A 27,074-nucleotide genomic window follows, 5' to 3' on the forward strand; every position below is an offset into this window, starting at 1 on the left:
TCAAGTACCCAAGTTTAATGGAATATATCCTCTCATAACAGAATAATCTTACTCACCGGTGTATCGATACTTAAAATCACGATGTCAAGAAACCACTCAACAAAAGTAAAGTACACTTAGAATACTAGATTTAGTAGAAAAGAAAGAAGTTCAAAATTTTGTTATTGAAAAATATGTGGAACCCCTCTATTTATAGTAGTATAGCTAAAGGCAGTTTAACTGGATTGACTATGCTCACCATTCATCAGTTTAAACTTGCATTTCCCCCCTTAGAAAATATGGTTCCACTTCAAGCCCAGTAAGAAGAACCACAAGCACAATAACAACAATATCTTGATATATCAGCCTAACTGAAACGCTCCAGTAAATCATAGTAGTTTACCTAAAGGCAGAACCAAATAACACATATTGTTAGCTCTATTAACTTTATGTTATAATGATGAAACTAATCCTAAATGATCAGAGAAAAAAAAGATACATCCAAAATCTGTGAAAAGAAAGCATAAATCTAAAGAAGGAAGGAAGTCACACACAACTAGAATTAAGGAAGATTGATAAACGATTGTACCAAAATCGAGGAGATTGACTCGTGTAAAAATGAGATCAAGACGAGTCAACAATCTACTAAAAGGAAAGCACACCCTATCAGAATCAAGGAAGATTGATTCACATCAAGGAAAAATGACATTCCTAAAGATGGAAACAAGTTAGCACACTCTTATCCTAGTGACTATTTCATCTTTTAAAAATATTGTATTTAATATAGTTAACTAGTGAAAAGAAAAGAAAAGGAGAGTTTAGAAAACTATACGAGTAGAGGATGTTACCAACAAGTGAACTGTAATCTTTCATGTCAAGGAGTTCACAATAGGCTATTTGTCTAATCAGAAACATTCAAGCTCTAAGGAAACCAAGGGGAATGGATTAGGAACCTCATCGGTGATTCGAACAAGTATAAAAATCTTTGTATCAATTGTGTCTTTTATCTCTTTAAACCTTATATAATAAGTTTTTTTATCTAATCGTCTAAACTGTAGGGTAGTTGACTTGAAAAAAATCAACAAATGTATATATTTCTGTCCTGAAATAAATAATACCTATAGAAAGAGAACCACATTTGCCCATACTGAAATGTCCTACGCTGATACAAATATTCAAGTCAAAGTAACATATCAACACAAACAAGATGATGAGAGGGCATAGAAGTTACCAGTGCTATATACACAGCTATCCTTTTTGGATGCATCTTGAATGCAAACTCCTTTCGTCTGATATGATTATAAAATTGGTCATTCTGGTAAAACCTCAAATCGAAAAAAGATAGTATCATAAGGGAAAAAAGTACAATTCTTCAATTAGCTATACCTTTGCCTTGATTGATTCAATACGATGCAACAACTCTTTTCCACTTCTTTTTTGTGAGCCACGCAACATACAAATGCCAACATTCAAAATCTTTTTGATGTCAGCACGAGAAGTAGTAGATGTGCAGGTGGTTAAAAGCTTCCAAGGGAACCGAATCCATCCTTGAATCATAGTACCGACATAAATACTGTACATCCAAATTTATGCTTCCTCCAACTGTCCCAGCCATGTAAGCTCGTAGAGCATAGTCTAGATGGGAAACATGTCCACATATGTAGCCATCTACTGTTGCCTCACATAGAATGTAATTGTACCCATCATAGTTTGAACTGATAGTTTTGCAACAAAGGATAAAACAACAGTCTCGGCAAAAACCAAGCTCAATACAACAAATATCACAAAGCATGGCCAAAAAAGGATTTTCTACTGTTAAACTGCTACAGATTTTGGTACCAGCCTTTCAAGTAATGGCTCTTATAAAAGAATCAGACAGTCAAGACTGCAATTCTGTCCTTGAAGATGTAGTCCTCTCTTTCATATCTGATTCAAAATCAATATCTAATAAAAAAAAACAAATTTGGCATAAGATCAATAAAAAAATGTGGGAAGTGTTTTTTAATTGATGCAAAGAACTGAGTAAATATCTGCATGTTATATACCAAAGAGACCTGTCGAAGCTAACCTTTTGAGCATGGCGACTGCTTCAAAGGAATCATCCAACTAAATGAGGCAAAAAATTGGTTTATATCCATGTCAGGATACTCAGACTGGAGATACTTTTTAACTGAAATCTAACTTCGAAAAGCATTTTTCTTTCCACCTTTTGGAGCCTTAAAATTCTTTGGAAGATACAAATATCTATCTCTAAAGGTGCCCGAACTTGTAACTCTTTTCCCTGCCCGCCAGCCCCATTTATCACCAGCATTTGGCCAATCTACAGGAGCATATGGTATCCCTTCGCCAGAGTCATACTCAGAAACTAGATAAATATGGAGCCCAATTTCATTGATTCTAGAAGCACTCCCATTATATACAACATGTGCACGACCCTCCCTAACCTCCTCCTTGGCAGACATTTAGCTGGAAATCTCTAACTCTGTTGATACCAAGGGAAGTCTAAAACCATAGAAAAATAGAGAAATGTCAGAAGACCACAGTAGAAAGCAAACCATTTTTCGCTATAAAATATTGGAGAAAAACACATGGAGATTAATACGAAGTACAAGGAGGTTGATAGAGAACCATTCAATGATCCAACATTGTATCGGAAGTTGGTGGGATCATTAGTTTATCTCACTATGACAAGACCAAACATCTCATATGCAGTACAAGTTCTAAGTCAGTTTGTGGTTAATCCTTACCGTATACATCACACTGCATTACTTCGTGTCATTCGATATGTTCGTGGTTCTATGATTCAAGGTGTTCTTTTTCGTTCTGATTCTTCTATACATCTTGAAGGATATATTGATGCAGATTGGGCTGGTTGTCCTAATTCTCGTCGCTCTGTTACTGGTTGGTGCATGTTTCTTGGCATATCCTTTATATCTTGGAAATGTAAGAAATAGTCCCGTACATCTAAATCATCTACAGAGGCTGAGTATCGTGCTATATCGGCTGCAAGTTCAGAAATTGTTTGTCTATGACGACTATTATCTGAGCTCAGTGTCGCTATTACATCTCCTACAATGCTACATGTTGATAACACTAGTGCGATTAAAATAACCACAAACCCGGTGCAACACGAAAACACAAAGCATATAGAGGTGGACTGCCATTACATTCGAGAATTGATTATCGATCGTCTCATCACTCTACAATACATTCTTTCTCATGATCAACTTGTTGATTTGTTTACAAAGGTAATGACATAAGCTTGACATCAATATCTTATCTCCAAATTGCTACTTTGTGATCACCGGTATCAATTTGATTGGGGGGGGGGGGTGTTAGGAAAAACTATAATTGTATAGTAATAAGAAAATATATTCTTTCTTAGAATATGACTGATTTACAGAATATACATTTATAACCATATATACTCCTTCCTAGAATAGAACTCTAACCCTCCAATTGTATAGCTATAAATATTTTCTTTCTACTTTATCATTGATGAATAGAGAAAACTATTTTTCAGAATATTTTTTGTCTCTCTAGCAATATACTCTAGTGATACCAAATTTGGAGCATTGATAATATCCAACATAGGGTACGCTTCCCCAACGTCTAAATAGTACAAGTGTTCAAGAGTTGGGGCGTCAATTTTAACACGCTGGTTTCTAAATGTCTTAATAGTAACTGACTTGATCCTTTGAAGATTCAACAACTAAATATTTTCCAACCCATAACAATACTCAAGGACGAGATTGACAATCAAAGAACATCTATTAAGTAGTGTCTGAAGCATGTTATCGTCTAAACTTATAGAAGAAAGACAAAGCTTTCTCAATGAATTGTAGTTCGCCACACCACCACTAGATAACGAAACGTGCTTCAAATTAAAACCCCTCAGAACCAATTCTCTTAAAGATTTTGCTGCCAAGATTGTGAAAATAGGTAAGGTGTATGATGTATACCGAGGAACTCCAAATACGATATCTTTTGCACCAAATACGATATCTTTTACGCTGTTCTGAAGTGCAATGTGAAGCCACTTATCAAACAAAGGGAAAACTTCATCAGAATAACTAGAGTTTGATAATTCAAACTTTTCTATAGGGATTTTTCCATCCCGATATCTCTCTATGATGCTATCCACTTTTTTCATATTACCATTAAGATAATCAACTCTGAATTCCAAATTGGGATGAGTCGACCAGGCTCGTAGCCATGTTTTGGAGAGAATGCTCATCTTGGTTGCTTCTTTGAAACTGAGAAAACAGAGTATTTTGTGAATGAGACAATCAGGCAATATGTCAGATGTGGCTTTCATCATGATTAGTTGGTTGATCTCTCTGAAAAAATTATTAGGGTTTGTCATATTAGGTGATTCTTGAATTTATAGCTTCGTTAAAACATATTTCAAACGTTTGCATAATTTATTCTCTTTTTCTTAATTGCTTAAATATGTCCCCTGACTTTTCCAATTGACACATATTATAGGGATAAATGGTCTCTAATGTACCCTAAACTTTGAGATTTATAACTAATATACCCCATATTATAAAAATAACTCATATATATCCCTAGTGTTACACATCCGTTTTAGCTTGGTTACCAAACAGTGCAAAACAGTCACTTGTAATTGAATACCCTGTGCCTACCGTTCCTACATCCTATCGTTCCTCCAATATCATGTGTGTGGTCCAGAGGAGGTTTGTGAGATCAATGCTCTTTAACAAGATCAACAACAGGTGCAAAATTCGAACAAGCAACATACCTGGTGGCTTCTGGATCATGTCCCTTCACCAAAATTTAATAAGTCCAACACAATCACTTCCAATCTAATTTGAACCGACAGTATAATGAAAATGGTATATTTGAACCAAAAGTAGAACGAGAGGGGTATATCTCTTGCTTTCCTGATTAAATTTGTAGGCTTTTTTACTTTTACTTATTTTAGTTGACTAAGCCAAGACTTGCTTCCATGAGAAGTAGAATGACTCAAATTCTTCATATACATTAATCGATTAATGAAACAACATTAGAGTAAAACTGAAACAGCAATAGTTGACATATTGCATGAACCTGTTATTCACAAAATACTCTGTTATCTTAATTATATAGAAGCAACACAAATGCGAATTCTCTCCAAAATATGGCTACAGGCCTAGTTGACTCATCCCAACTTGAAATTCGCAGTTCGTTCTACTCATGAAAATATCAAAATAGTGGATAAGATTATTGAGAGATACAGGGATGAGAAAATCTCAATTGACAAGTTTGAATTTCTCATTTTTGCAAGATCTGAGGGTGCTCTGTCCCCTTTTATTAATAAGTGCCTTGGTATTGCTCTTTAGAATGGTGTAAAAGATATAGTCTATAAAAATTATACACATCTTTCATCATACCCCTTCCCTATTTTTAAATTTCGGGCTTCAAACTCTTTAAGAGAACTGGTCTTGACTGAGTGTGATCTTTCATTATCTGCTAGTCATGTGGCGATTTGTCATTCTTTGAGAAAGCTTTCTTTATCCTAGGATACTCAACATATCATAAACAATCAAAATGATTATATGTTTCATCGACCGATTAATGTATATGAAGAATTCGATTCATTCTACTTCTCATGGAAGCACCTCAACTTAGTCAATTAAAAGAAGTAAAAGCTTACAAATTTGATGGGTAGAATGAGAGTTGGCATCTTGTGGAACTCAGAAGTAGGGAGCTGAAAATAGGGGACCTTTACAAATTGAATGCAATAGAATTCACAAACACTTGGCAATTCCTCGATGACATTATATTTAAATCTAAAACATCCTGCATATGAACACGGTCTTTGATATACCCTAAACTTTGTGATTTATAACTGATATACCCCTTATTATAAAAATAACTCATATATACCCTATCGTTACACAATTAACCCATATATACACTATTCATAATCAAAGTATAAAACTCCTTCTATCAATTTATTTTGGTACGCAAGATAAGGTTAGATATCTAGGATTAAAATACCGTATAAATTTTTTATCCCGACATAATCTTAGAATTATTATTAAGTATTATATTGAGGCTCTAGAGGATATGTTGAGGACCTGTGTTATCAATTTCAAGGGTAATTGGGATGATCACTTAGCTCTCATTGATTTTGCTTACGACAACAGTTATCACTCTAGAATCCAGATGGCTCCTTATAAGGCTCTCTATGAGAGAAGATGTAGATCTCATATTGGTTGGTTTGAGGTTGGTGAAGTTGGGTTGATAGGATCAGACTTTGTTCAGCAAGCTATGTAGAAAGTGAAGATCATTCAAGAAAGGTTGAAAATAGAGCAAAGTCGTCAGAAATCCTATATCGATGTTAGGAGAAGAGACTTGGAGTTTGAGGTGGATGATTGAGTATACTTGAAGGTGTCACTCGGATGTTATGAGATGTGATAAGAAGGAGAAGCTTAGTCCCCGGTATATTGGTCCTTACAAGATATCCAAGAGGATTGGCAATGTAGCCTATGAGTTGGAGCTACCGTTAGAGTTAGCAGCAGTCCATTCGGTGTTTCACATTTCCATGTTGAAGAAATATATGGGCGATCCTTTACTCATTATACCTACTGAAAATATTGGTATTAAGGACAACATATCTTATGAGGAGATACCCGTTGAAATACTTGATCGTCAGTTTCGCAAGTTGAGAACCTAGGAGGCTGCATTAGTCAAGGTCCTATGGAGGAATCAGTTTGTTGAAGAAGCTACTCGGGAGGCTGAGGAGGATATGAAGAAGAGATACACACAACTCTTCTCTTCCGGAGAAATTCCATACCAAGGTAATGACTTTTTGTAAAACACTTTTTAAGTTGATATGCTATGTTGTGAAAAATTATATGTTGGTGTTTGACCTGGGTGTTAGATGATGCCACCCTTAGTTCTACTTAGAGTGATCTCATTTGAGGACGAATGTTCCCAAGGGGGAGATATTGTAACACCTCGATCTTAGAAAGAGCTATTTTTAGAAAGAACTAAATTGGAAAGAGTTAATTTGAGTTTTGGGTCAACTCCAAACGACCATAACTTTCGGTACATGATGATTAAGGTGGCCCATAAGGTATTCAATGAAAGGCTTCTGATTCCTTTATCCAACGCCACGAGTTTGCTAAGTTTCGAGTTCGGATGAGGGAGATATGCCCGTTTGAGTTTAGCCTGTCCAATTAAGAAAAATTCATCTGAATTAAAGAGGGGTATTTTGGTATTTTCCTTGCCCCAATATCTTTAAACATTTTTAGTAATATTTTTGGGGTATAAATTGACTTAGATCAGTTTTCACAATTCTAAAATATGCTTAGGGTTTTAGAGAAAAATTTAATAGGAAGAAGAAAGGAGAATATTCGAACGTTCAAGGTTTTCTTGCAAATCGTCGAGGGATTTCGCCAAGGATTTGGTCCTAACGAGGTATTTAAGTTTTCGTAGTGATGAGTTCATTCACACACACTCCAATCATGAGTTTCTTTTACGAATTTCATCCATAAGATTGGGTATATTAAGTTCTTGATGATTCTCTTGAAGTTTGTGGTTCATTCTGTGATATGAGGTTTCGTTGAGTTCTTGCAATGAGGATCTTGTGGTTCAGTATTGTTCTTGAGTAATTTAGTGTGGATTTCATTGTAATTATGTTGGGTCTAAGAATCTAAAAGAGTTTGAGGGAAACCGTTCGATTCTAGGGGAGTTAGAGATGAAATTGAAGCAAGAAAACTCATCAAAACCTCGGTATAGGGGTGGGGCGCCACGCCACTCAGTGAACCCCAAACCACTTTCTGTAGCTTAGGGGTTGGTGCCCTGCGCCACTCAGTACGACAGGTCCCTACCCTACCGTCCTTCTTTCCGTGTGCGTTCCCTCGAATCGTACTTATGTTATCTACTTGATATCCATACTTAAAATCTTCATTAAACCTTGAGAGATCATGCATATCCAAGTCATAGCTCTTAAATTCATAATTCAAATTCAAGATAGAGTTAAGAGTAAAGTTCGAGGAAGTTCTTTGAGTCAATTGATAAGTCTTTTTGCAAAACTTTTAAACTTGTTTTAAGACTTGAGTACTTGAGTATGAGGATAAAGAGAGTTGAGTTTCATTTTTCAAAATGAATATATGGGAACTAAGTATTCCCAAGAGTAAATGTTTTTACATTTAACATCAGAGGAAACATCGATTTCCAAATGAGTTCATGAGGAGTTTTTGAGTATAATCTCTTTAAAGAGAACCTTTTGAGTAATAATCTCAAAGTTTGAGGACGAGGAAATGGTTTTAAACATATGAGCATGAGTTATACTATTGAGAGTAGTATTGAGCACCAATATGGGGACGAGTTCAGACAACTCAAAGTCCCCACAAACCATGTATGCCAACGTGGGTAGAAAGGGTCATACTTTTTAGATGATTCCTTATTGCTTTTTAAGCATAGCTTAATGGATCCACTTAGTTGACGCTGTCTTATACTCCGGCAAGGTATAGGACAATTTTGGAAGTATGGCGAGATGTTGTATCATCACATAGTTCATAGTGATGGTTGTCGGTTAGAGAATCTCCTAAATAAGAGTAAAAGACTTATTATTGTATTTTTAAATAAATTTAGTTACTATCTACTGTTTTAAAAACTTTCTTTATAATGCATCTTTATTTTTGCTTTTATTTTGAACTGAGTTAAGTAATTCTGAGATTGAGTATCCTTGAATTGAGTTGAGTTGAGGTGAGTATGTTCTTCATTGTTATTAGTTCAAGATTATGTCTGTGCTTTAGAGTTCCCCTTGCATGCTCGTAGATTTCATGTACTGACATCATTTAGCTTGCATGTTTTATGATGTAGATACAGGAGTTCAGGGTCATCAACAGACGCACCGTTGATATAACATACAGTTCTAGAGTTGCTTTGGTGGTTCTCCTTGCTTCCAGAGGATTCCCATTTACTTTTAGTTTTGTTAGGATATCATGGGTCTTGTCCCGACCTCCATCATTGTCATTAGAGGCTTCATAGATAGTAGTGTTTTGAGTAGTCTTTTCCATTTCTTTTGTTAAATGTTTAAGACATGAGTTAAACAGTTATGTTATTGAACATTTCAGACTATATTGTACTAAACTAATTTTAGTAATGATGTCTTTATGAGTTAAGTTATATTTGAGGTTTCTTTATTCTTGAATAAGCCTTCCGCTAAGATTTGAGCCAGGCCAAGGGTTCGCTTGGGGCCAGCAATGGTTCTCGAGTGCCGATCACATCCAGGGTGTAGGCTCGGGGAGTGACAATGTCTATGACAATTCTTTGTGCGATTGAAAATGTCACTATCCTTTCCTTCTAGACTAGGCCAAAATGTTGAATTTTAAAGCTTTATTCTTAGTAAATTCAATGATTGAAATTTCTATAATGTCAGTCATTCTAACTATTTTTGGTTTTGAATGGATTGTTGTCACCTTTATCACGTTTTGAATGAATAGTTTATTTTAGTTTATTTTATTTTGTATCGTTAATAACTAAATAGCCGAACCAAATTTATAACAACTAAACCGATAAATGTATATTATATTTGATTTGGTTTGGTTTTGATAATTTTAAAATCAATTAATTTGGTGCAGTTTTAGTTTTTACCAATAAACGATTCAAACCTATTTGTGAACACCTCTACCTGCATTTATTTAGTATTTAATATTTCATATTTTATTTATACTATTTGCATCCTAATGAAAGTGAGATATAGTTGGATATGAGAATTAAAAGAAATTCTATAGTTGAATGGAGTTTTGGTATTTATTCTACTTTAAATAAACAATACAAGATATGCTCTTCTCAAGGAATAATGACAGGTGGAATTGGAGATAAGATTGTTCGAGTATCTTGAAATATGTCCCCCTATCAAATTGAGAGGCCTTTTGTTACAATCCAAAAGTTGAGGTTATGATGGCACACACTCCAACCGTCCCACCCCCGAAAAAAAGTATGTAAGCCGAAAATAACACATATACAAGACTCCAAAAGGGTGGTCAGGCAACAAACAATAGAAAAGAACAACAAAGATATCCCAAAACCAGGTAGCATAAGTATAAAGAACATCTAATACAACTTTAGAGTATGAAACACATCATAAGTTTACGATAAGAAATGAACAGTAAAAAGATCAGATGGAAGTAATGATGATCCAAAAACACGATCTCACCACCACTCCGAAAAGATCTCCAAAGCTAGAAATGATAAGTAGGCTTGGCCAACTTAGCAAAAGGAATTAATCAGCTTATAAATTAACTAAGCAACGCTTCCACCTGCATATAAAAACGTCCCACTTTGGCATTACTGCCGCCAATTTATAATGAACGGCGCAAGTAAATTAAACGCATAAGGTCACAACAATTCCCATAACACACACAAGTCAAGCAACTGAAATGATTAATGCAATGCAATGATGCAATGATATGGTGGTACGATTGAATCAAGGTTGTCGCACAACCTGTCATATACACCATGTCGAGCTAAGGCTTCCAAACAAGGATTCATGGGTAACTCACAGTTCATATACCAAATCACAATGTCAATATATCATCAACTTGCCACCCTAGCGTGGTCAAGGGATATAAAAAGGAGTCTCATTTTCTTTCTCAAAAGGAATCTCCACATTTTTCTCAATTTCCCAAGAACATGATATGATGAATGAGGATGGATGCATCACAATACCTATATAACATGGAGGAAATAATCAACTCAATATGTATCAATAGTCTAAACTTCTCAAAACTCAGTTGAATAATGATATACACCCTCATATGAAAAATAGTGGGAAAAAGTTCATTTGAAATAAGTGAATTCTATTTAGAAAGCATTTCATTTACTCAAAGCATTATAATGTTTCAAACTATAACATCTCACAATTTTAAATAGCTATTAAAAATCTAAGAACTTGAAATAATCTTTTTTGGAAATAGTGACAAATCTAGAAATTTGTTTAAGTTAGGAAAAGTGAGTTTTTGGTCAACGTCAAATGGCCACAAATCCTATCTTAGGATGATTTACACTTACTTGTTGATATGGTTGGAAATATCTCGGAATGATCTTTCCAACACCGCCAAGTTTGCGCAATTCCGAGTTTGTATGAGTGAGATATGCCCTTTGGAAGTAGGGTTGTTCAAATAAGGAAATGTCCAATCCGGATTTTTAAGGGGTATTTTAGTCTTTTCCTTGCCCTATTATTTTGATCCCTTTTTAGGAGTTTAATATGAGTCAAATGAGATTTTAGTCAGTTTTAGAAATTGGAAATTTACGCTAGGGCTTGGAGAAAGGAGAAAAGAGGAGAAAGAAGAAGAAAGGGCAAGATTCATCAAGATTGATCCATTTAGGTGTGGTTTTCGCCAAGGATTTATTCCTACCAGGTATGTGAGATCACATAGCGTTGGGTAAGTTCACCCACGCGCCAAACATGATTCAATTTAGCAAAGTTATATTGATTTGAAAGTAAATCCTTTGAGTTCTTGATGAAATTCATTTGAATTGTTGTGGGTTGTGTTGTTGAAGTTTGCTTAATGTTTGATTCATGTTTTCGGGTGAAATTTTGAGTTGAATCTGGTATATATTAAGGATATAATCAGTTCTAAGTGTTTGGGGAAAGAACTAAGTTGATTGGGAGGGTTTAGAGTTGAAAAACAAAGAAGAAAAGTCGGGGAACACCTGGGGAGGGTCCTGGCGCATCACGCCTCCCAGAGCCCCAAAGAGGGGTCTCTGAATGTTGAGCTATGGGCCACCGTTCCAGCCAGAACTCCCCAAAATTGGTCTCTGAATCTCAAGGGCTGGCGTCACGCGCCTCTCAGAGCGCCAGGGATGCCAGTTCTTCCCATTCTTCCCCCATCTTTTCGTACTAGTTCCTTAGCAATGTACCTATGTTTCTAGTTGATTCCAACACTCTAAGGTACATCTAAACATTATGAAATTATCTATAAACATGAGATCATGAACCTTGAATCCATAATTCAATTCAAGGAAAGTTAGGATCAAAGTCAAGAGAAGTTAACAGTCAAGTCTAGAAGTTAAGAAGCAAGTCAAAGCAAAGTTTATAAAGTTTTTCAAAAGTTTTTAACGAATGTTTTAACTTTGTTTTAAGACTTAAGTTTCAAGTTAAGCAAAGAGTGAAAAGTTGAGTTCATTTCTCAAAAAGCTATAAGGGAACTAAGTATTCCCAAAGAGTTTATAAGTGTCTTCACATTTGAGCAAAAAAATGGAACATCGATTCCAAGAGAGATTTTAAGCTAAGTTTTGAGTAATTATCTCGAACCAAAGAAAGAAGTGGTTTTAAAACATTGAGCTAAGTATATTTTTGGGAGTAGTATTGAGCACCTATATGGGGATGCGAGTTCATATTAACTCAAGTCTCCATAAACCATGTAGCCATCATGGGTATTAATGGGTCATAATTTTTAGATGATCACATAAGTTAAGCATTCTATATGACGACAAAGTATAGGACAGTTCTGGCAGCGTGGGAAAGACGTTGTATCAGCAATTAGGCTCATAGTGGTGGTTTTCGATTAGACAAACTCCCAAAACAATATATAACTTTATTATATGAGTAAAGTTAAGTTTGTTATTGCATTTTGTTTAACAAACTAAGTTGTGTTCTACTGTTTTAAATGCTTTGTATAAATTGCACTATTATTGTTGTTTTACACTACATTTTGAGTGAAGTTATTCAGAAGTTGAGAAGAGCCAGGTAAGTGTTTCCTTTCAGAATCCTTTCAAGCCTATATCTTGTTTTAGCATTCCAACTCGAATACTCGTACATTCAATGTATTGATGCTAGTTGGTCTGCATCGTATTATGATGCAGAAGCAGGTAACCCGAATTAGCATCAAGCTCCTCGTTGATCCAGCTTGAGCATTCAGTGTCTGTTGGTGAGCCTCCTTGCATTTCGGAGGACTCCTTTATTTACTTTCTAGTCTTTCAGATGTTAGGATAATCGGGGGTCCTATCCCGACATTCCTCTTTGTTTAAGAGGTTTCATAGACAATTAGTAGTCAGATGTCTTTACATTGTCATTTCATATATTAAGACTTGAGTTGCCAGTTTGGCAAAGTTGAATGTTGACTTTTAAACATTCTAAGCTATTTGACGAAGTTATTTGAGTAAGTTCAGTTTTGAGATAGTTAAGTTATTTAGCATGTGAATCTCTTTCTTAATGTTTATAGTCTTCCGCTGAGTTAAGTAAGCCAGGCTAATGGTTCGCTTGAGGTTAGCAATGGTCTTCGAGCGCTAGCCACGTCCAGGGTGTAGGCTCGGGGCATGACAAACTTGGTATCAGAGCCTAGATTTCAAGAGTCCTAGGAAGTCTATGAAGCCATGTCTGTAGAGTCCTAGTTATCGGTGTGAAGCGCTCCACATCTATAATTAGGAGGCTGCAACACTTAGGAAATTATCTCACTTGTTGCACACTCGTTTCGTGCGTTAGAGTTTGATCTCTAAAAAGTTTCTTCTAATTCGTGCTTGCGCGTGTTTTTAGATAATCATGCATCCACGAAGAGTTGTTAGAGGTCGTCGTGCGAGGTTCAATGTTGAGGAACAAGAGTTACCCAATGCACCTGAAGTGCAACCTCAAGGAAAAGTCCCCAATGCTGAGTTCCGTGAGGCTATCCGAATGTTGAGCCAAGCTGTGACTCACTAGGTCAGGCAAAAAAGAGTAGCTCGACAAGAAGAGGCTGACACTTCAAGGATTCGTGAGTTCTTGAGGATGAATGCTCCAAGTTTCACTGGTTCAAGCACTACTGAGGATCCAGAGAACTTCATTGAGGAACTGAAAAAGGTATTTGATGTGATGCATGTTGCTGATGCTAGGAGAGTTGAGCTAGTTGTATATCAACTGAAGAATGTTGCTAGGACTTGGTTTGATCAGTGGAAAGATGGTAGAGATGAGAATGCATCACCTGCGAGCTGGGCCTGTTTTGAGGAAGCTTTCTTGGGACGTTTCGTTCCCTGAGAATTGAAAGAGGCTAAGGTACGGGAATTCCTTACACTTAAGCAGGATTCTCTAAGTGTGCATGTGTATGGGTTGAAGTTCACCCAACTATCTCATTATGCTCTGGAAATGGTTAAGGACATGAGGAGTAGATTGAGTTTGTTTGTTGTTGGGTTGGCCCGTCTATCAAGCAAAGAGGGCAGGGTAGCGATGCTGATAGGTGACATGTACATATCAAGGTTGATGGTTTATGTGCAACAGGTTGAGGAAGAGAAGCTGAGGGACATGGAAGAATTCAGAAGTAAGAAAGCGAAGACAGGGAATGAGTCTGGGCAGCAGAAAGGTAATGTGAACCGTTCATCCTTTAAGAAAAAAAAAGCAAAAGGGACCTGCTTCATCATGTAATTGGGCTCCTGCATGTACTAAGTGTGGCAGGATCCACCCAGGTAAGTTTCGTGATGGCCATATAGGTTGTTTCAAGTGTGGGCAAGAGGGTCACTTCATAAAGGAGTGTCCTAAGAACAAGCAAGGTAGTGGGAATCAGGGCAATAGAGCCCAATCTTCATCAGTTGCTCCACCAGATAGCGCTGCTCCTAGAGAAGCTACTTTCGGTACTGGCGGAGGACAAACTGCCTCTATGCGATCACGATTCGCCAAGAGCAATAGAACTCTCTAGATGTTGTCACTGGTATGATCAAAGTCTTTACTTTTGATGTTTATGCTTTGCTAGACCCGGGAGCAAGTTTATCTTTTGTAACCCCTTATGTTGCAAATAAGTTTGATGTTCTACCTGAGAAATTTTGTGAACCCTTCTGTGTTTGTACACTTGTTGTAGAGTCTATTCTAGCAGAAAAAGTCTATCGTGATTGTCCCATTTCCATAAATCACAAGAGCACCATGGCTGATTTAGTTGAGTTAGACATGGTGGATTTCGATGTCATTCTAGGTATGGACTAGCTCCATGCCTGTTATGCATCAATAGATTGTAGAACTCGAGTTGTCAAGTTTCAGATTCCTAATGAGCCAGTCATAGAGTGGATTAGTAGTTCAGCAGTGCCTAAGGGTCGTTTCATTTCATACCTTAAGGCGAGAAAGTTAGTTTCAAAGGGTTGTATCTATCACTTAGTCCGAGTTAATGACTCTAGTGTTGAGATATCTCCCATTCAGTCAGTTGTTTCCAGAAGTCTTTCCTGATGATCTACCCGGAGTCCCTCCTGAGAGAGAAATAGACTTCGGCATAGACATCATTCTAGATACTCGTCCTAACTCTGTTCCGCCATATAGAATGGCACCAACAGAGTTGAAAGAGTTGAAAGAGCAGTTGAAAGATCTCCTAGATAAGGGTTTCATTCGACCAAGTGTCTCACCTTAGGGCGCTCCGGTCTTGTTTGTGAGAAAGAAAGATGGTTCCCTTAAGATGTGTATAGACTACCGCCAGTTGAACAAGGTTACCATCAAGAATAGGTATCCTCTTCCGAGGATTGATGATCGTTTCGATCAACTTCAGGGTGCTTCCTGTTTCTCAAAAATTGACCTCAGATCAGGTTACCATCAGTTGAAAGTAAGGGAATGTAACATTTCAAAGACAACATTCAGGACCCGTTATGGTCATTGTGAAAGACAACATTCAGGACCCGGAATGGAACCAGGAGATGATTAATATGGATTTCATCAGAGGCTTGCCAAGGTCTCGCAGATAGCATGATTCTATTTGGGTGATTGTCGACAGAATGACAAAATCAACCCATTTTCTGTCGGTAAAGACTACCCATTCAGCAGAAGATTATGCCAGATTATATATTCAAGAGGTGGTAAGACTTCATGGAGTCCCAGTCTCCATTATTTCAGATAGAGGTGCACAATTTACTGCACAATTCTGGAAATCTTTCGAGAAAGGTTTGGGTTCGAAGGTGAACTTAAGTACTGTCTTTCATCCTCAAACAGATGGACAAGCAGAGCGCACTATTCAGACATTAGAAGATATGTTAAAGGCATGTGTGATCGATTTCAAAGGTAATTGGGATGATCACCTACCCCTCAATGAATTTTCTTACAACAATAGTTGCCACTCTAACATCCAAATGGCTCCATATGAAGCTCTTTATGGGAGAAGATGCAAATCTCCTATTGGATGGTTTGAAGTTTGTGAAGTAGGACCAGATTTAGTTCATCAAGCTATGGAGAAGGTTAAGGTGATTCAAGAGAGGTTGAAAACGGCACAGAGTCATCAAAAATCCTACACTGATGTTAGGAGAAGGGCGTTAGAGTTCGAAGTAGATGATTGGGTATATCTAAAGGTTTCACCCATGAAGGGTGTTATTAGGTTTGGTAAGAAGGGTAAACTTAGTCCCCGGTATATTGGGCCTTATCGAATATCCAAAAGGATGGGCAATGTAGCTTATGAGTTGGAGCTACCACAAGAGCTAGCAGCGGTTCATTCGGTGTTTCACATCTCCCTCCATGTTGAAGAAGTGCATGGGCGATCCTTCATTGATCATACCAACTGAAAATATTAAGATCAAGGATAGCTTATCTTATGAGGAGATTTCAGTTCAGATTCTAGATCGCCAAGTTCGCAAGTTGAGGACAAAAGAGGTTGCATCAGTCAAAGTCCTTTAGAGTAACCAATTTGTTGAAGAAGCTACTTGGGAAGCTGAAGAGGATATGAAGAAGAGATATCCACATCTCTTTGAATTCAGAGAAAATGCAGACCAAGGTACTAATTCTCTTCTTAGTACTCTTTAAATTATGAGTGAGCATGTTGTTTGTTGCATTTGCTTGTGGGGTGTTTGAAATTGATGTTACCACCCTTAACCTAGTAGGAGTAATCTCATTCGAGGACGAATGTTCCCAAGGGAGATATATTGTAACATCTCGCAATTTGAAACAGCTAGGAAGAAGCTAAGAACTTGAAATAATAGTTTTTGGAAATAGTGACAAATCTGGAAATTTGTTTAAGTTAGGAAAAGTGAGTTTTTGGTCAACTTCAAACGGCCATAACTCCTTACTCAGGATGATTTAGGCGTATTTGTTGATATTGTTGGAAAGCTCTTGGAATGATCTTTCCCAGGCCATCAAGTTTGCACAATTCCAAGTTCGTATGAGTGAGATATGCCCTTTGGAAGTTGGGTTGTTCAAATAAGGAAATGTCCAATCCGGATTTTTAAGGGGTATTTTAGTCTTTTCCTTGCCCTATTATTTTAATCCGTTTTTAGGAGTTTAATATGGGTCAAATCATATTGTATTCAGTTTTAGAAATTGGAAATTTACGCTAGGGCTTGGAGAAAGGAGAAAAGAGGAAAAAGAAGAAGAAAGGGAAAGATTCATCAAGATCGATCCATTTAGTTGTTGTTTTCGCCAAGGATTGGGTTAGTTCACCCACGCGCCAAACATGATTCAATTCAGCAAGGTTATATTGATTTGAAAGTAAATCCTTTGAGTTCTTGATGAAATTCATTTGAATTCTTGTGGGTTGTGTTGTTGAGGTTTGCTTGATGTTTGATTTAGGTTTTTAGGTGAAATTTTGAGTTGAATCTGGTATATATTGAGGATATAATCGGTTCTAAGTGTTTGGGGAAAGAACTAAGTTGATTGGGAGGGTTTAGAGTTGAAAAACAAAGAATAAAAGTCGGGGAACACCTGGGAAGGGTCCTGGCGCATCGCGCCTCTCAAAGCCCCAAAAAGAGGTCTCTGAATGTTGATCTCTGGGGCGCCGCACCAGCCAGAGCTCCCCAACTTTGTCTCTGAATCTCAAGGGCTGGCACCCCGCGCCTCTCAGAGAGCCAGGGATGCTAGTTCTTCCCATTCTTCCCTCATGTTTTCGTACTAGTTCCTTAGCAATGTACCTATGTTTTCTAGTTGATTCCAACACTCTAAGGTACATCTAAACATCATGAAATCATCCATAAGCATGAGATCATGAACCTTGAATCCATAATTCAATTCAAGGAAAGTTAGGATCAAAGTCAAGAGAAGTTAAGAGTCAAGTCTAGAAATTAAGAAGCAAGTCAAAGCAAAGTTTATAAAGTTTTTCAAAAGTCTTTAACGAATGTTTTAACTTTGTTTTAAGACTTAAGTTTCAAGTTAAGCAAAGATTAAAGAGTTGAGTTCATTTCTCAAAAAGTTATAAGGGAACTAAGTATTCCCAAAGAGTTCATAAATGTTTTCACATTTGAGCAAGAAAAAGGAACATCGATTCCAAGAGACCTTTTAAGCTAAGTTTTAAGTAATTATCTCAAACCAAAGAAAGAAGTTGTTTTAAAACATTGAGCTAAGTATATTTTTGGGAGTTGTATTGAGCATCAATATGGAGATGCGAGTTCATATTAACTCAAGTCTCCATAAACCATGTAGCCATCATGGGTATTAATGGGTCATACTTTTTAGATGATCACATAAGTTAAGCTAGTGGATCCACAAATTTAAGTGTTCTATATGACGACAAAGTATATGAAAGTTCTGGCTTCGTGGGCAAGACGTTGTATCACTACTTAGGCTCATATTGGTTGTTGTCGGTTAGAGAAACTCCCACAGAAACTATATTACTTTATTATATGAGTAAAGTTGAGTTTGTTATTGCATTTTATTTAACGAACTAAGTTGTTTTTTACTGTTTTAAATGTTTTGTATAAATTGCACTATTATTGTTTTTTTACACTGCATTTTGAGTTAAGTTATTCAAAAGTTGAGAAGAGCCAGGTAAGAGTTTCTTTTCAGAATCCTTTCAAGCCTATATCTTGTTTTAGCATTCCAACTGGCATACTCATACATTCAATGTACTGATGCTAGTTGGCCTGCATCGTATTATGATGCAGACGCAGGTAACCAAGATTAGCATCCAGTGCCTCATTAATCCAGCTTGAGCATTCAGAGTCTGTTGGTGAGCATTCTTGCATTCCGGAGGACTCCTTTATTTACTTTCTAGTCTTTTAGAAGTTAGGATGATCGTGGGTCCTGTCCCAACATCCCTCTTTGTTTTAGAGGATTCATAGACAGTTAGTAGTCAAATGTCTTTACATTGTCATTTCATATGTAAAACTTGAGTTGCCATTTTGGCCAAGTTGAATGTTGACTTTTAAACATTCTAAGCTATTTGACTAAGTTATTTGAGTAAGTTCAGTTTTGAGACAATTGAGTTATTTAGCATGTGAACCTCTTTCTTAATGCTTATAGTCTTCCGCTGAGTTAAGTAATCCAGGCCAAGGGTTCGCTTGAGGCCAGCAATGGTATTCGAATGCCGACCACGTCCAGGGTGTAGGCTCGGGGCGTGACACCAAATCAACCCCTCACTCGGGCATTACACGTGTCAAATAGCATTACAAGTCTCTCTCATATGCAACTCATGAATTAAATGCTCTCAAAGAAAATAGAACAACAATTAAGGCCTCAACATAGGTTAAGTAACACATACAAGCCCCCACACAGGTAACACAATATAATCAAGCCCCCACACAGGCAACACTATATAATCAAGTCGTCACACAGGCAACACTATATAATCAAGCCCCCAGACGGGCAACACGTTGAGCTTGGTTGTACCATGGGGAGGCTTCATGTATATAACCTCATGTAGTTCACCATGGAAAAAATCATTTTTCACATTATTTGATGAAGTTTCCACCGTTTGATGGATGCTATAGTGAGTAACACATGAATTGTCGTCATCTTTGCAACAGGAGCAAAAGTCTCCTCATAGTCCAATCCATATTCTTGTTTATATCCTTGAGCTACTACTCGAGCTTTGTACCTCTCCAATGTGCCATCAAACTTCATTTTCACAGAATAAATCCATTTGCTCCCAATAACAAAAGCCTCAGCCGGTTTAGATATCAAATCCCATGGATGATTTTCTTATACAACAGAAAGTTCCTCTTTCATTGCTCTTTCCAACAGTCAAGATTTGATGCCTGTTGGTAAGTAGTTGGGACAAAAATAACATTCAAAGTAGCAAGTAAGTCATACGATCTACTGTATCTACCTGGAGAGTATCCATATCGATCTGGGGCAGATGTTTTACGTTAAGAGTGACAGAGAGAAGGAATGGAAGAATTTATCTAGTCACTTGGTATAGGTTCACCATCAGAATAATCATTGTTTCCAAATGAGTCAGTGAAAGAGGCATTCAATGAATTATGTGACACAGTACTGTTAACTAAATAATCTGTAGGAAATGCATCTGATTGACCAGGATCATCAGTAATGCCATTAGGGTCTTCATTGGGAAATGTAGGATTTTGTACCTGTTGATTCTCAAACTTGTATAGAAAGGAGACAGAGTCTGATTTTGTTGAAGAGGTAATAAGGTAAGCAAACATATGGTCAAAGAAAATTACATGTCTGGAAACCCACAACTGTCGTCTAGAAGAATCATAACAAAGATATCCCTTTTGAACATCATTATAACCCAAGAAAACACACCTCACTGCTTTAGTAGATAATTTATGATGTCCATGTCTAGGTAAATGGACAAAACACAAACAACCAAAAACTTTTAGATAATAATAATCAGGTAGTTTACCAAAAAGAATGGAATATGGACAATAATCCAAGTAAAACTCCTTCTATCAATTTATTTTGGTACACAAAATAAGGTGAAATTTCTAGGATTAAATTGTTCTACAATTTTTTTATCCCGACACAATCTTAGAATTATTATTAATTATTATGTTGAGGGTACAGAGGATATGTTGAGGGCTTATGTTATCAATTTCAAGGAAAATTGGGATGATCACTTACCTCTCATTGAGTTTGCTTACAACAACAGTTATCACTCTAGAATCTAGATGGTTCCTTATGAGGCTCTCTATGAGAGAAGATGTAGATCTCCTATTAGTTGGTTTGAGGTTGGTGAAGCTGGGTTGATAGGACCGGACTTGGTTCATCAAGCTATGGAGAAAGTGAAGATTATTCAAGAAAGGTTGAAAATAGCACAAAGTCGTCAGAAATCCTATATTGATGTTAGGAGAAGAGACTTGGAGTTTGAGGTGGATGATTGAGTTTACTTGAAGGTGTCACTCGGGTTTTAGGAGATGTGATACGAAGGAGAAGCTTAGTCCCCGGTATATTAGCTGTTATAACATATCCAAGAGGATTGGCAACGTAGCCTTTGAGTTGGAGCTACGATTAGAGTTAGCAGCAGTCCATCCGGTGTTTCACATTTCAATGTTTAAGAAGTATATGGGCGATCCTTCACTTATTACACCTAATGAAAATATTGGTATTAAGGACAACCTATCTTATGAGGAGATACCCGTTGAAATACTTGATCATCAGGTTCGCAAGTTGAGAACCAAGGAGGTTGCATCAATCAAGGTCCTATAGAGGAATCAGTTTGTTGAAGAATCTACTTGGGAGGCTGAGGAGGATATGAAGAATAGATACCCACATCTCTTCTCTTCCGGAGAAATTCTAGACCAAGGTAATGACTTTTTGTAAAACACTTTTTAAGTTGATATGGTATGTTGTGTTAAATTGCATATTGGTGTTTGACCTAGGTGATAGATGTTTCCACCCTTGGTTCTAGTTAGAGTGATCTCATTCGAGGATGAATGCTCACAGGGGGAGATATTGTAACACCTCGATCTTAGAAAGAGCTATTTTTAGAAAGAACTAAATTGGAAAGAGTTAATTTGAGCCTTCAAATGACCATAACATTCGGTACATAATGAGTTAGGTGGCACATAAGGTAGTACATGAAAGGTCTCTGAGTCCTCTTTCCAACGCCACCGAGTTTGCTAAATTCCGAGTCCAGATGAGGGAGATATGCTCGTTTGAGTTCAGCCAGTTCGATTAAGGAAAGTTCATCCGAATTAAAGAGGGGTAATTTGGTCTTTTCCTTACCCCATTATTTATAAACGTTTTTAGTAATATTTTAGGGGTCTAAACTGACTTAGATCAGTTTACACAATTCTAAAAAACACTTTGGGTTTTAGTGTCTATGACATTTTTTTGTGGATTGAAAATGTCACTGTCCTTTCCTTCTAGACAAGGCAAATATGGTGAATTTTAAAACTTTATTCTTAGTAAATTCAATTATTGAAATTTCTATAATGTCAGTCATTCTAACTATTTTTGATTTTGAATTGATTGTTGTCACCTTTATCACATTTTGAATGAATTGTTTATTTTATTTTATTTTGTATGGTCAATAAATAAATAACCGAACCAAATCGACAACAACTAAACCGATAAATCTATATTATATTTGATTTGGTTTGGTTTTGATAATTTTAAAATCGATTAATTTGGTGCGATTTTGATTTTTACCAATAAACTATCCAAACTGACCTGTGAACACCTGTACCTGCAATTATTCAGTAATTAATATTTCATATTTTATTGACGCTATTTGCATCCTAATGAAAGTGAGATATAGTTGGATATGAGAATTAAAAGAAATTCTATAGTTGAATGGAGTTTGGGTATTTATTCTACTTTAAATAAACAATACTAGATATGCTCTTCTCAAGGAATAATGATAGGTGGAATTGGAGATAAGATTGTTCGAGTATCTTGAAATATGTCCCCCTGTCAAAATGAGAGGCCTTTTGTTACGATCCAAAAGTAGAGGTTATAATGGCACACACTCCAACCACCCACCCCCAAAAAGGGTGTGTAATCCAAAAATAACACACATACGAGACTCCAAAAGGGTGGTCAGGCTACAAACGATAGAAAAGAACAACAAAGAATATCCCAAAACCACGTAGCATAAGTATAAAGAGCATCTAATACAACTTTAGAGTATGAAACACATCATAAGTCTCCGATAATAAATAAAGACTAAAAATATCAGATGGAACTAATGGTGATCCAAAAACTGGATCTCACCACCACTCCGAAAAGATCTCCAAAGCTAGAAATTATAAGCCACAGCGAGGAGTACCCTAACAAGAATCTGCATAAAAAATTATTCAGAAGTAGTGGTGAGAACAACCCACAAGTAGTAAGTAGGCTTGGCCAATTGAGCAAAAGGAATTAATCAGCTTATAAATTAACTAAGGAACGCTTCCACCTGCATACAAAAAAGTTCCACTCTAGCATTCGTGCCGCCAATTTATAAAGAATGGCGCCAGTAAAGTAAAAGCATAACGTCACAATAATTCCCATAACACACACAAGTCAAGCAACTCAAATGATTAATGCAATGCAATGATACAACGATGTGATGGTTCGATTGAATCAAGGTTTTTGCACAACCTGTCATATACACCCTGTCGAGCTAAGGCTTCCAGACAAGGACCCATGGGGGACTCACAGTTCATATACCAAATCACAATCTCAATATCTCATCAACATGCCACCTTAGCGTGGTCAAGGATATAAAACGGTGTCTCATTTTCTTTCTCAAAAGGAATCTCCACATTTTTTTCAATTTCCCAAGAACATGATATGATGAATGAGGATGGATGCATCACAATACATATATAACATGGATGCAATAATCAACTCAACATGTATCAATAGTCTAAATTTCTCAAAACTCAGTTGAATCATGATATACACCCTCATATGAAAAATAGTGAGAAATAGTTCATTTGAAATAAGTGAATTCAATTTCGAAAGCATTTTGTTTACTCAAAGCATTATAATGTTTCCAACTGAGCCCCTTACTCGAGAATAACAGGTAAAATAGCATTACAAGCCTCTCTCACATGCAACTCATGAATCACATGCTCTCAAAGAAAATAGAACAACATTTAACGCCTCAACATAGGTTAAGCAACACATACAATTCCCCACACAGGCAACACAATAAAATCAGGCCCCCACACATGTAACACAATATAATCAACCCCCCAGACGGGCAACACAATATAATCTCCAACTTATTAAAACCTCCAAACGGACCCTTAGGATTTATTCAAGACCCGATAAAAATAAATCAAATATGCTACCCCACTAAACTCGACATTCCGGACTCAATGAAATCTTTGGATTTCCAAAGAAAGATCATCTAGAAAAAAAATACACTCTTGGACATTTCTTTAGGCCTAAGGCCTCGAAAACCTTACCAACCACTCTACCAGCTCAAACTCGACGTTTCGAAAGCGATGAAACTGATGAAATTCCCATCCGACGCTCAGAACTCAAAATATTGACCAAAGTCAACCCTATCAAGAACTCTTTGCTCAAGAGGGATCATATTACCAAAAACACACCCGATCACATCAGGGACCTCACCAGTCACAAACCATTCTCGAAACACAAAATAAGCATGAAAACTCTATGCGGAAAAGCAAAATGGTCATTTCACAATTAAAAACAATATCACAAGAAATGAGACATTACACATCCATCGTTATTTTTTCTTGTACAACTTAATAGAGATAGAAGCTTCAATAGGCAATTTGCTCCTGATGATATTTTGAAGCTGCTGGATCACTTCTAAAACTTGGACACTAAAATCCCAATGCAGGAGGAAGAATTTTGCCTACAACATAGTTATTTCTCTAAGGAGGAACCTTGAACAAGTTTGGAATCGATATGGATATTGGACTTTACATATGGAAGTTTTTTGTATTGTAGTATCAGGGTGGTTAAATTATTTTTCTTGTGCCATAATCACTCTGCATCTTCTATTGATCTTCCTTTATCGACAGTCTAAAATTCTTACTGAAAAGTTTTTATGCATGCTGAGAATTGATTTCAGCTTTCCTTATATATAGAAAATTGATCATTTTACAAAAAAGGAGGGAACAATTTCTTGAAGATACACCATATAAAACTATTAGACGTAAAGTATCTCTAGCTAGCCGACGTCACTTATTCACATATAAACTATGTGTCGTTGAAATATAAAATAATCAATCAAACGGTAAAGTTGAATATCATTATAGTTTTACCACTAAATTTAATTGTTCAAATAATATCTAATCATATTTTACTCAACAACTAAGTCAATTGACTAAGCTCACCATTAATCAATTTAAAATTGCATTTCCCCACTTAGAAAATATGGTTGCACTCCAAGCCCAGTAAGAAGAATCACAAGCACAATAACAACAATATCTAGATATATCAGCCTAACAGATATGTTCCAGTAAATCTAAGTAGTATAGCTAAAGGCAGAACCAAATAACATTAGTTCTAAATGATCTATGCAGGAATAAAAAAGAGATACATCAAAAATTTGTGGAAAGAAAGCATAAATCTAAACACGGAAGGAAGTTGCACACTACCAGAATTAAGAAAGATTGATAAATGATTATACCGGAATCGAGGAGATTGACTCGCGTGAAAATAAAATCAATACGAGTCAGCAACCTACTAGAAGGAAAGCACACACTATCAGAATCAAGGAAGATTGATTTGCATCAAGGAAGAATGATTATTCTAAAGATCGAAACAAGTTAGCACACACCTATCCTAGTCACTATTTCATCTTGTAAAAACATTGTATTTAATAAAGTCAACTAGTGAAAAGAAAAGAAAAGAAAAGAAAAGAAAAGGAGAGATTAGAAAACTATACGAGTAGAGGATGTTACCAACGAGTGAACGGTAATCTTTCATGTCAAGGAGTTCACAATAGGCTATTTGTCGAATCAGAAACATTCAAGCTCTAAGGAAACCAAGGGGACAGGATTAGGCACCACATTGGTGATCCGAACAAGTACAAAATTCTTTGTATCAATTGTGTCTTTTATCTCTTTACTCCTTATATAATATGTTTTTTTATCTAATCGTCTAAACTGTAGGGTAGTTGACTTGAAAAAATTAAAAAATGTATATATTTTTGTCCTGAAATAAACAATATTTATAGAAAGAGAACCACATTTGCATATACTGAAATGTCTTGCTCAGATGCATATATTCAAGTGAAAGTAACAGATCAACACAAACAAGATGATGAGAGGGCAAAGAAGTTACCAGTGCTATCCACAGAACTTTCAATTTCGAATGCATCATGAATGCAGACTCCTTTCATAAGCTGATATATATGATTATCAAATTGGTCATTCTGGTAACTGTAAACCCCAAATGGAAAAAAGATAGCATCATAAGGAAAAAAAGTACAATTCATCAATTAGCTATACCTTTGCCTTGATTGATTGAATATGATGCAACAACTCTTTTCCACTTCTTTTTTGTGAGGCACGCAAAATGTAAATGCCAGCATTCAGAATCTTTTTGATGTCAGCACGAGAAGCAACAGATGTGCAGGTGTTTAAAAGCTTCAGAGCATGTGGAACCAAATCCATCCTTGAATCACAGTATCGACATAAATACTGTGCATCCAAATTGATGCTTCCTCCAACTGTCCCAGCCATGTAAGCTAGTAGAGCATAGTCTAGATGGGAAACATGTCCACATATGTAGCCATTTATTGTTGCTTCACATTGAATGTAACTGTACCCATCATAGTCCGAACTGATAGTTTTACAGCAAAGGATACAACAACAGTCTCGGCAAAAACCTGGCCCATTGCAACAGATATCACATAGCATGGCCGGAAAAGGATTTTTTGTTGTTAAACTGCTACAAATTTTGTTACTAACCATACAAGTAATGGCTCTTATAGGAGAATCAGACAGTAAAGAGTGCAATTTTGTCCCTAAAGATGTAGTCCTCTCTTTCATATCTAACTCTAAATCAATATCTAATTAAAAAGAAAAACAAATTTGGCATCAGGTCAATAAAAAGATGTGGTAAGTTTTTTTTTTAGTTGATGCAAACAACCGAATACATATCTACATGCTATATACCAAAGATCCTTGTGGAAGCTAACCTTTTGAGCTTGATGACTGCTTCGAAGGAATCATCCAACTAAATGAGGCAAAAAATTGGTTTATATCCATGTCAGGATACTCAAACTGGAGATATTTTTTAACTGAAATCTTACTTCGAAAAGAATTTTTCTTTCCACCTTTTGGAGCCTTAAATTGCTTCAGAAGATACAAATATCTATCTCTAAAGGTGCCTGAACTTGTAAATCTTTTCCCTGCTCGCCAGCCCCACTTATCAGCAGCATTTGGCCTATCTACAAGAGCATATGGTAAGCCTTTGCCAGAGTCATACTCAGAAACTGGATAAAGTTGAAGCCCAATTTCATTGATTCTAGAAGCACTCCCATTATATACAACATGTGCTCGACTCTCCCCAACCTCCTCTTTGGAAGACATTTAGCTGGAAATCTCTAACT

General features: G+C 36.5%; 4 protein-coding genes and 1 pseudogene across 4 annotated transcripts in view; 2 read left to right on the forward strand and 3 right to left on the reverse strand.

The window, feature by feature from the left end:
- Nucleotides 1-27,074, forward strand: part of LOC125825438 (uncharacterized) — a 1,130,247-nt gene that overhangs the window by 483,623 nt on the left and 619,550 nt on the right. The window lies entirely within an intron of this gene.
- On the reverse strand, nucleotides 1,173-2,441 carry LOC125825476 (uncharacterized; annotated as a pseudogene).
- On the forward strand, nucleotides 2,568-3,011 carry LOC125825477 (uncharacterized mitochondrial protein AtMg00810-like). Its single transcript, XM_049504806.1, has 2 exons — nucleotides 2,568-2,880; nucleotides 2,959-3,011. The coding sequence occupies exons 1-2, from the start codon at nucleotides 2,568-2,570 to the stop codon at nucleotides 3,009-3,011; spliced, it is 366 nt and encodes a 121-aa protein (XP_049360763.1).
- LOC125825478 (F-box protein At5g03100-like) lies at nucleotides 3,692-4,300 on the reverse strand. The gene has a single exon (XM_049504807.1). It carries the CDS (start codon nucleotides 4,298-4,300, stop codon nucleotides 3,692-3,694), a length of 609 nt encoding a protein of 202 aa, XP_049360764.1.
- Nucleotides 19,529-27,054, reverse strand: LOC125825480 (uncharacterized). Its single transcript, XM_049504808.1, has 5 exons — nucleotides 26,661-27,054; nucleotides 25,969-26,531; nucleotides 25,802-25,862; nucleotides 19,995-20,210; nucleotides 19,529-19,782 (listed from the first exon to the last, which is right to left on the reverse strand). Exons 1-5 carry the CDS (start codon nucleotides 27,052-27,054, stop codon nucleotides 19,529-19,531), a joined length of 1,488 nt encoding a protein of 495 aa, XP_049360765.1.

Source organism: Solanum verrucosum, unplaced genomic scaffold, assembly GCF_900185275.1.
Source record: "Solanum verrucosum unplaced genomic scaffold, falcon-dt-bn FXZP01000101.1, whole genome shotgun sequence".
In the NCBI taxonomy this organism is placed as follows: domain Eukaryota; kingdom Viridiplantae; phylum Streptophyta; class Magnoliopsida; order Solanales; family Solanaceae; genus Solanum; species Solanum verrucosum.

What these genes read in the sequence shown, in the direction of transcription:
- LOC125825477 (XM_049504806.1), top strand. Translation starts at nt 2,568, where the DNA reads ATGGAGATTAATACGAAGTACAAGGAGGTTGATAGAGAACCATTCAAT. An exon ending in TTCTCGTCGCTCTGTTACTG is followed by an intron (nt 2,881 to 2,958) that starts GTTGGTGCATGT and finishes AATCATCTACAG; the next exon opens with AGGCTGAGTATCGTGCTATA.
- LOC125825478 (XM_049504807.1), bottom strand. Translation starts at nt 4,300, where the DNA reads ATGATGAAAGCCACATCTGACATATTGCCTGATTGTCTCATTCACAAA.
- LOC125825480 (XM_049504808.1), bottom strand. Translation starts at nt 27,054, where the DNA reads ATGTCTTCCAAAGAGGAGGTTGGGGAGAGTCGAGCACATGTTGTATAT. An exon ending in GCAGTCATCAAGCTCAAAAG is followed by an intron (nt 26,532 to 26,660) that starts GTTAGCTTCCAC and finishes CTTTTTAATTAG; the next exon opens with ATATTGATTTAGAGTTAGAT. An exon ending in TGATGGTGAACCTATACCAA is followed by an intron (nt 19,783 to 19,994) that starts GTGACTAGATAA and finishes CTGTTGTATAAG; the next exon opens with AAAATCATCCATGGGATTTG.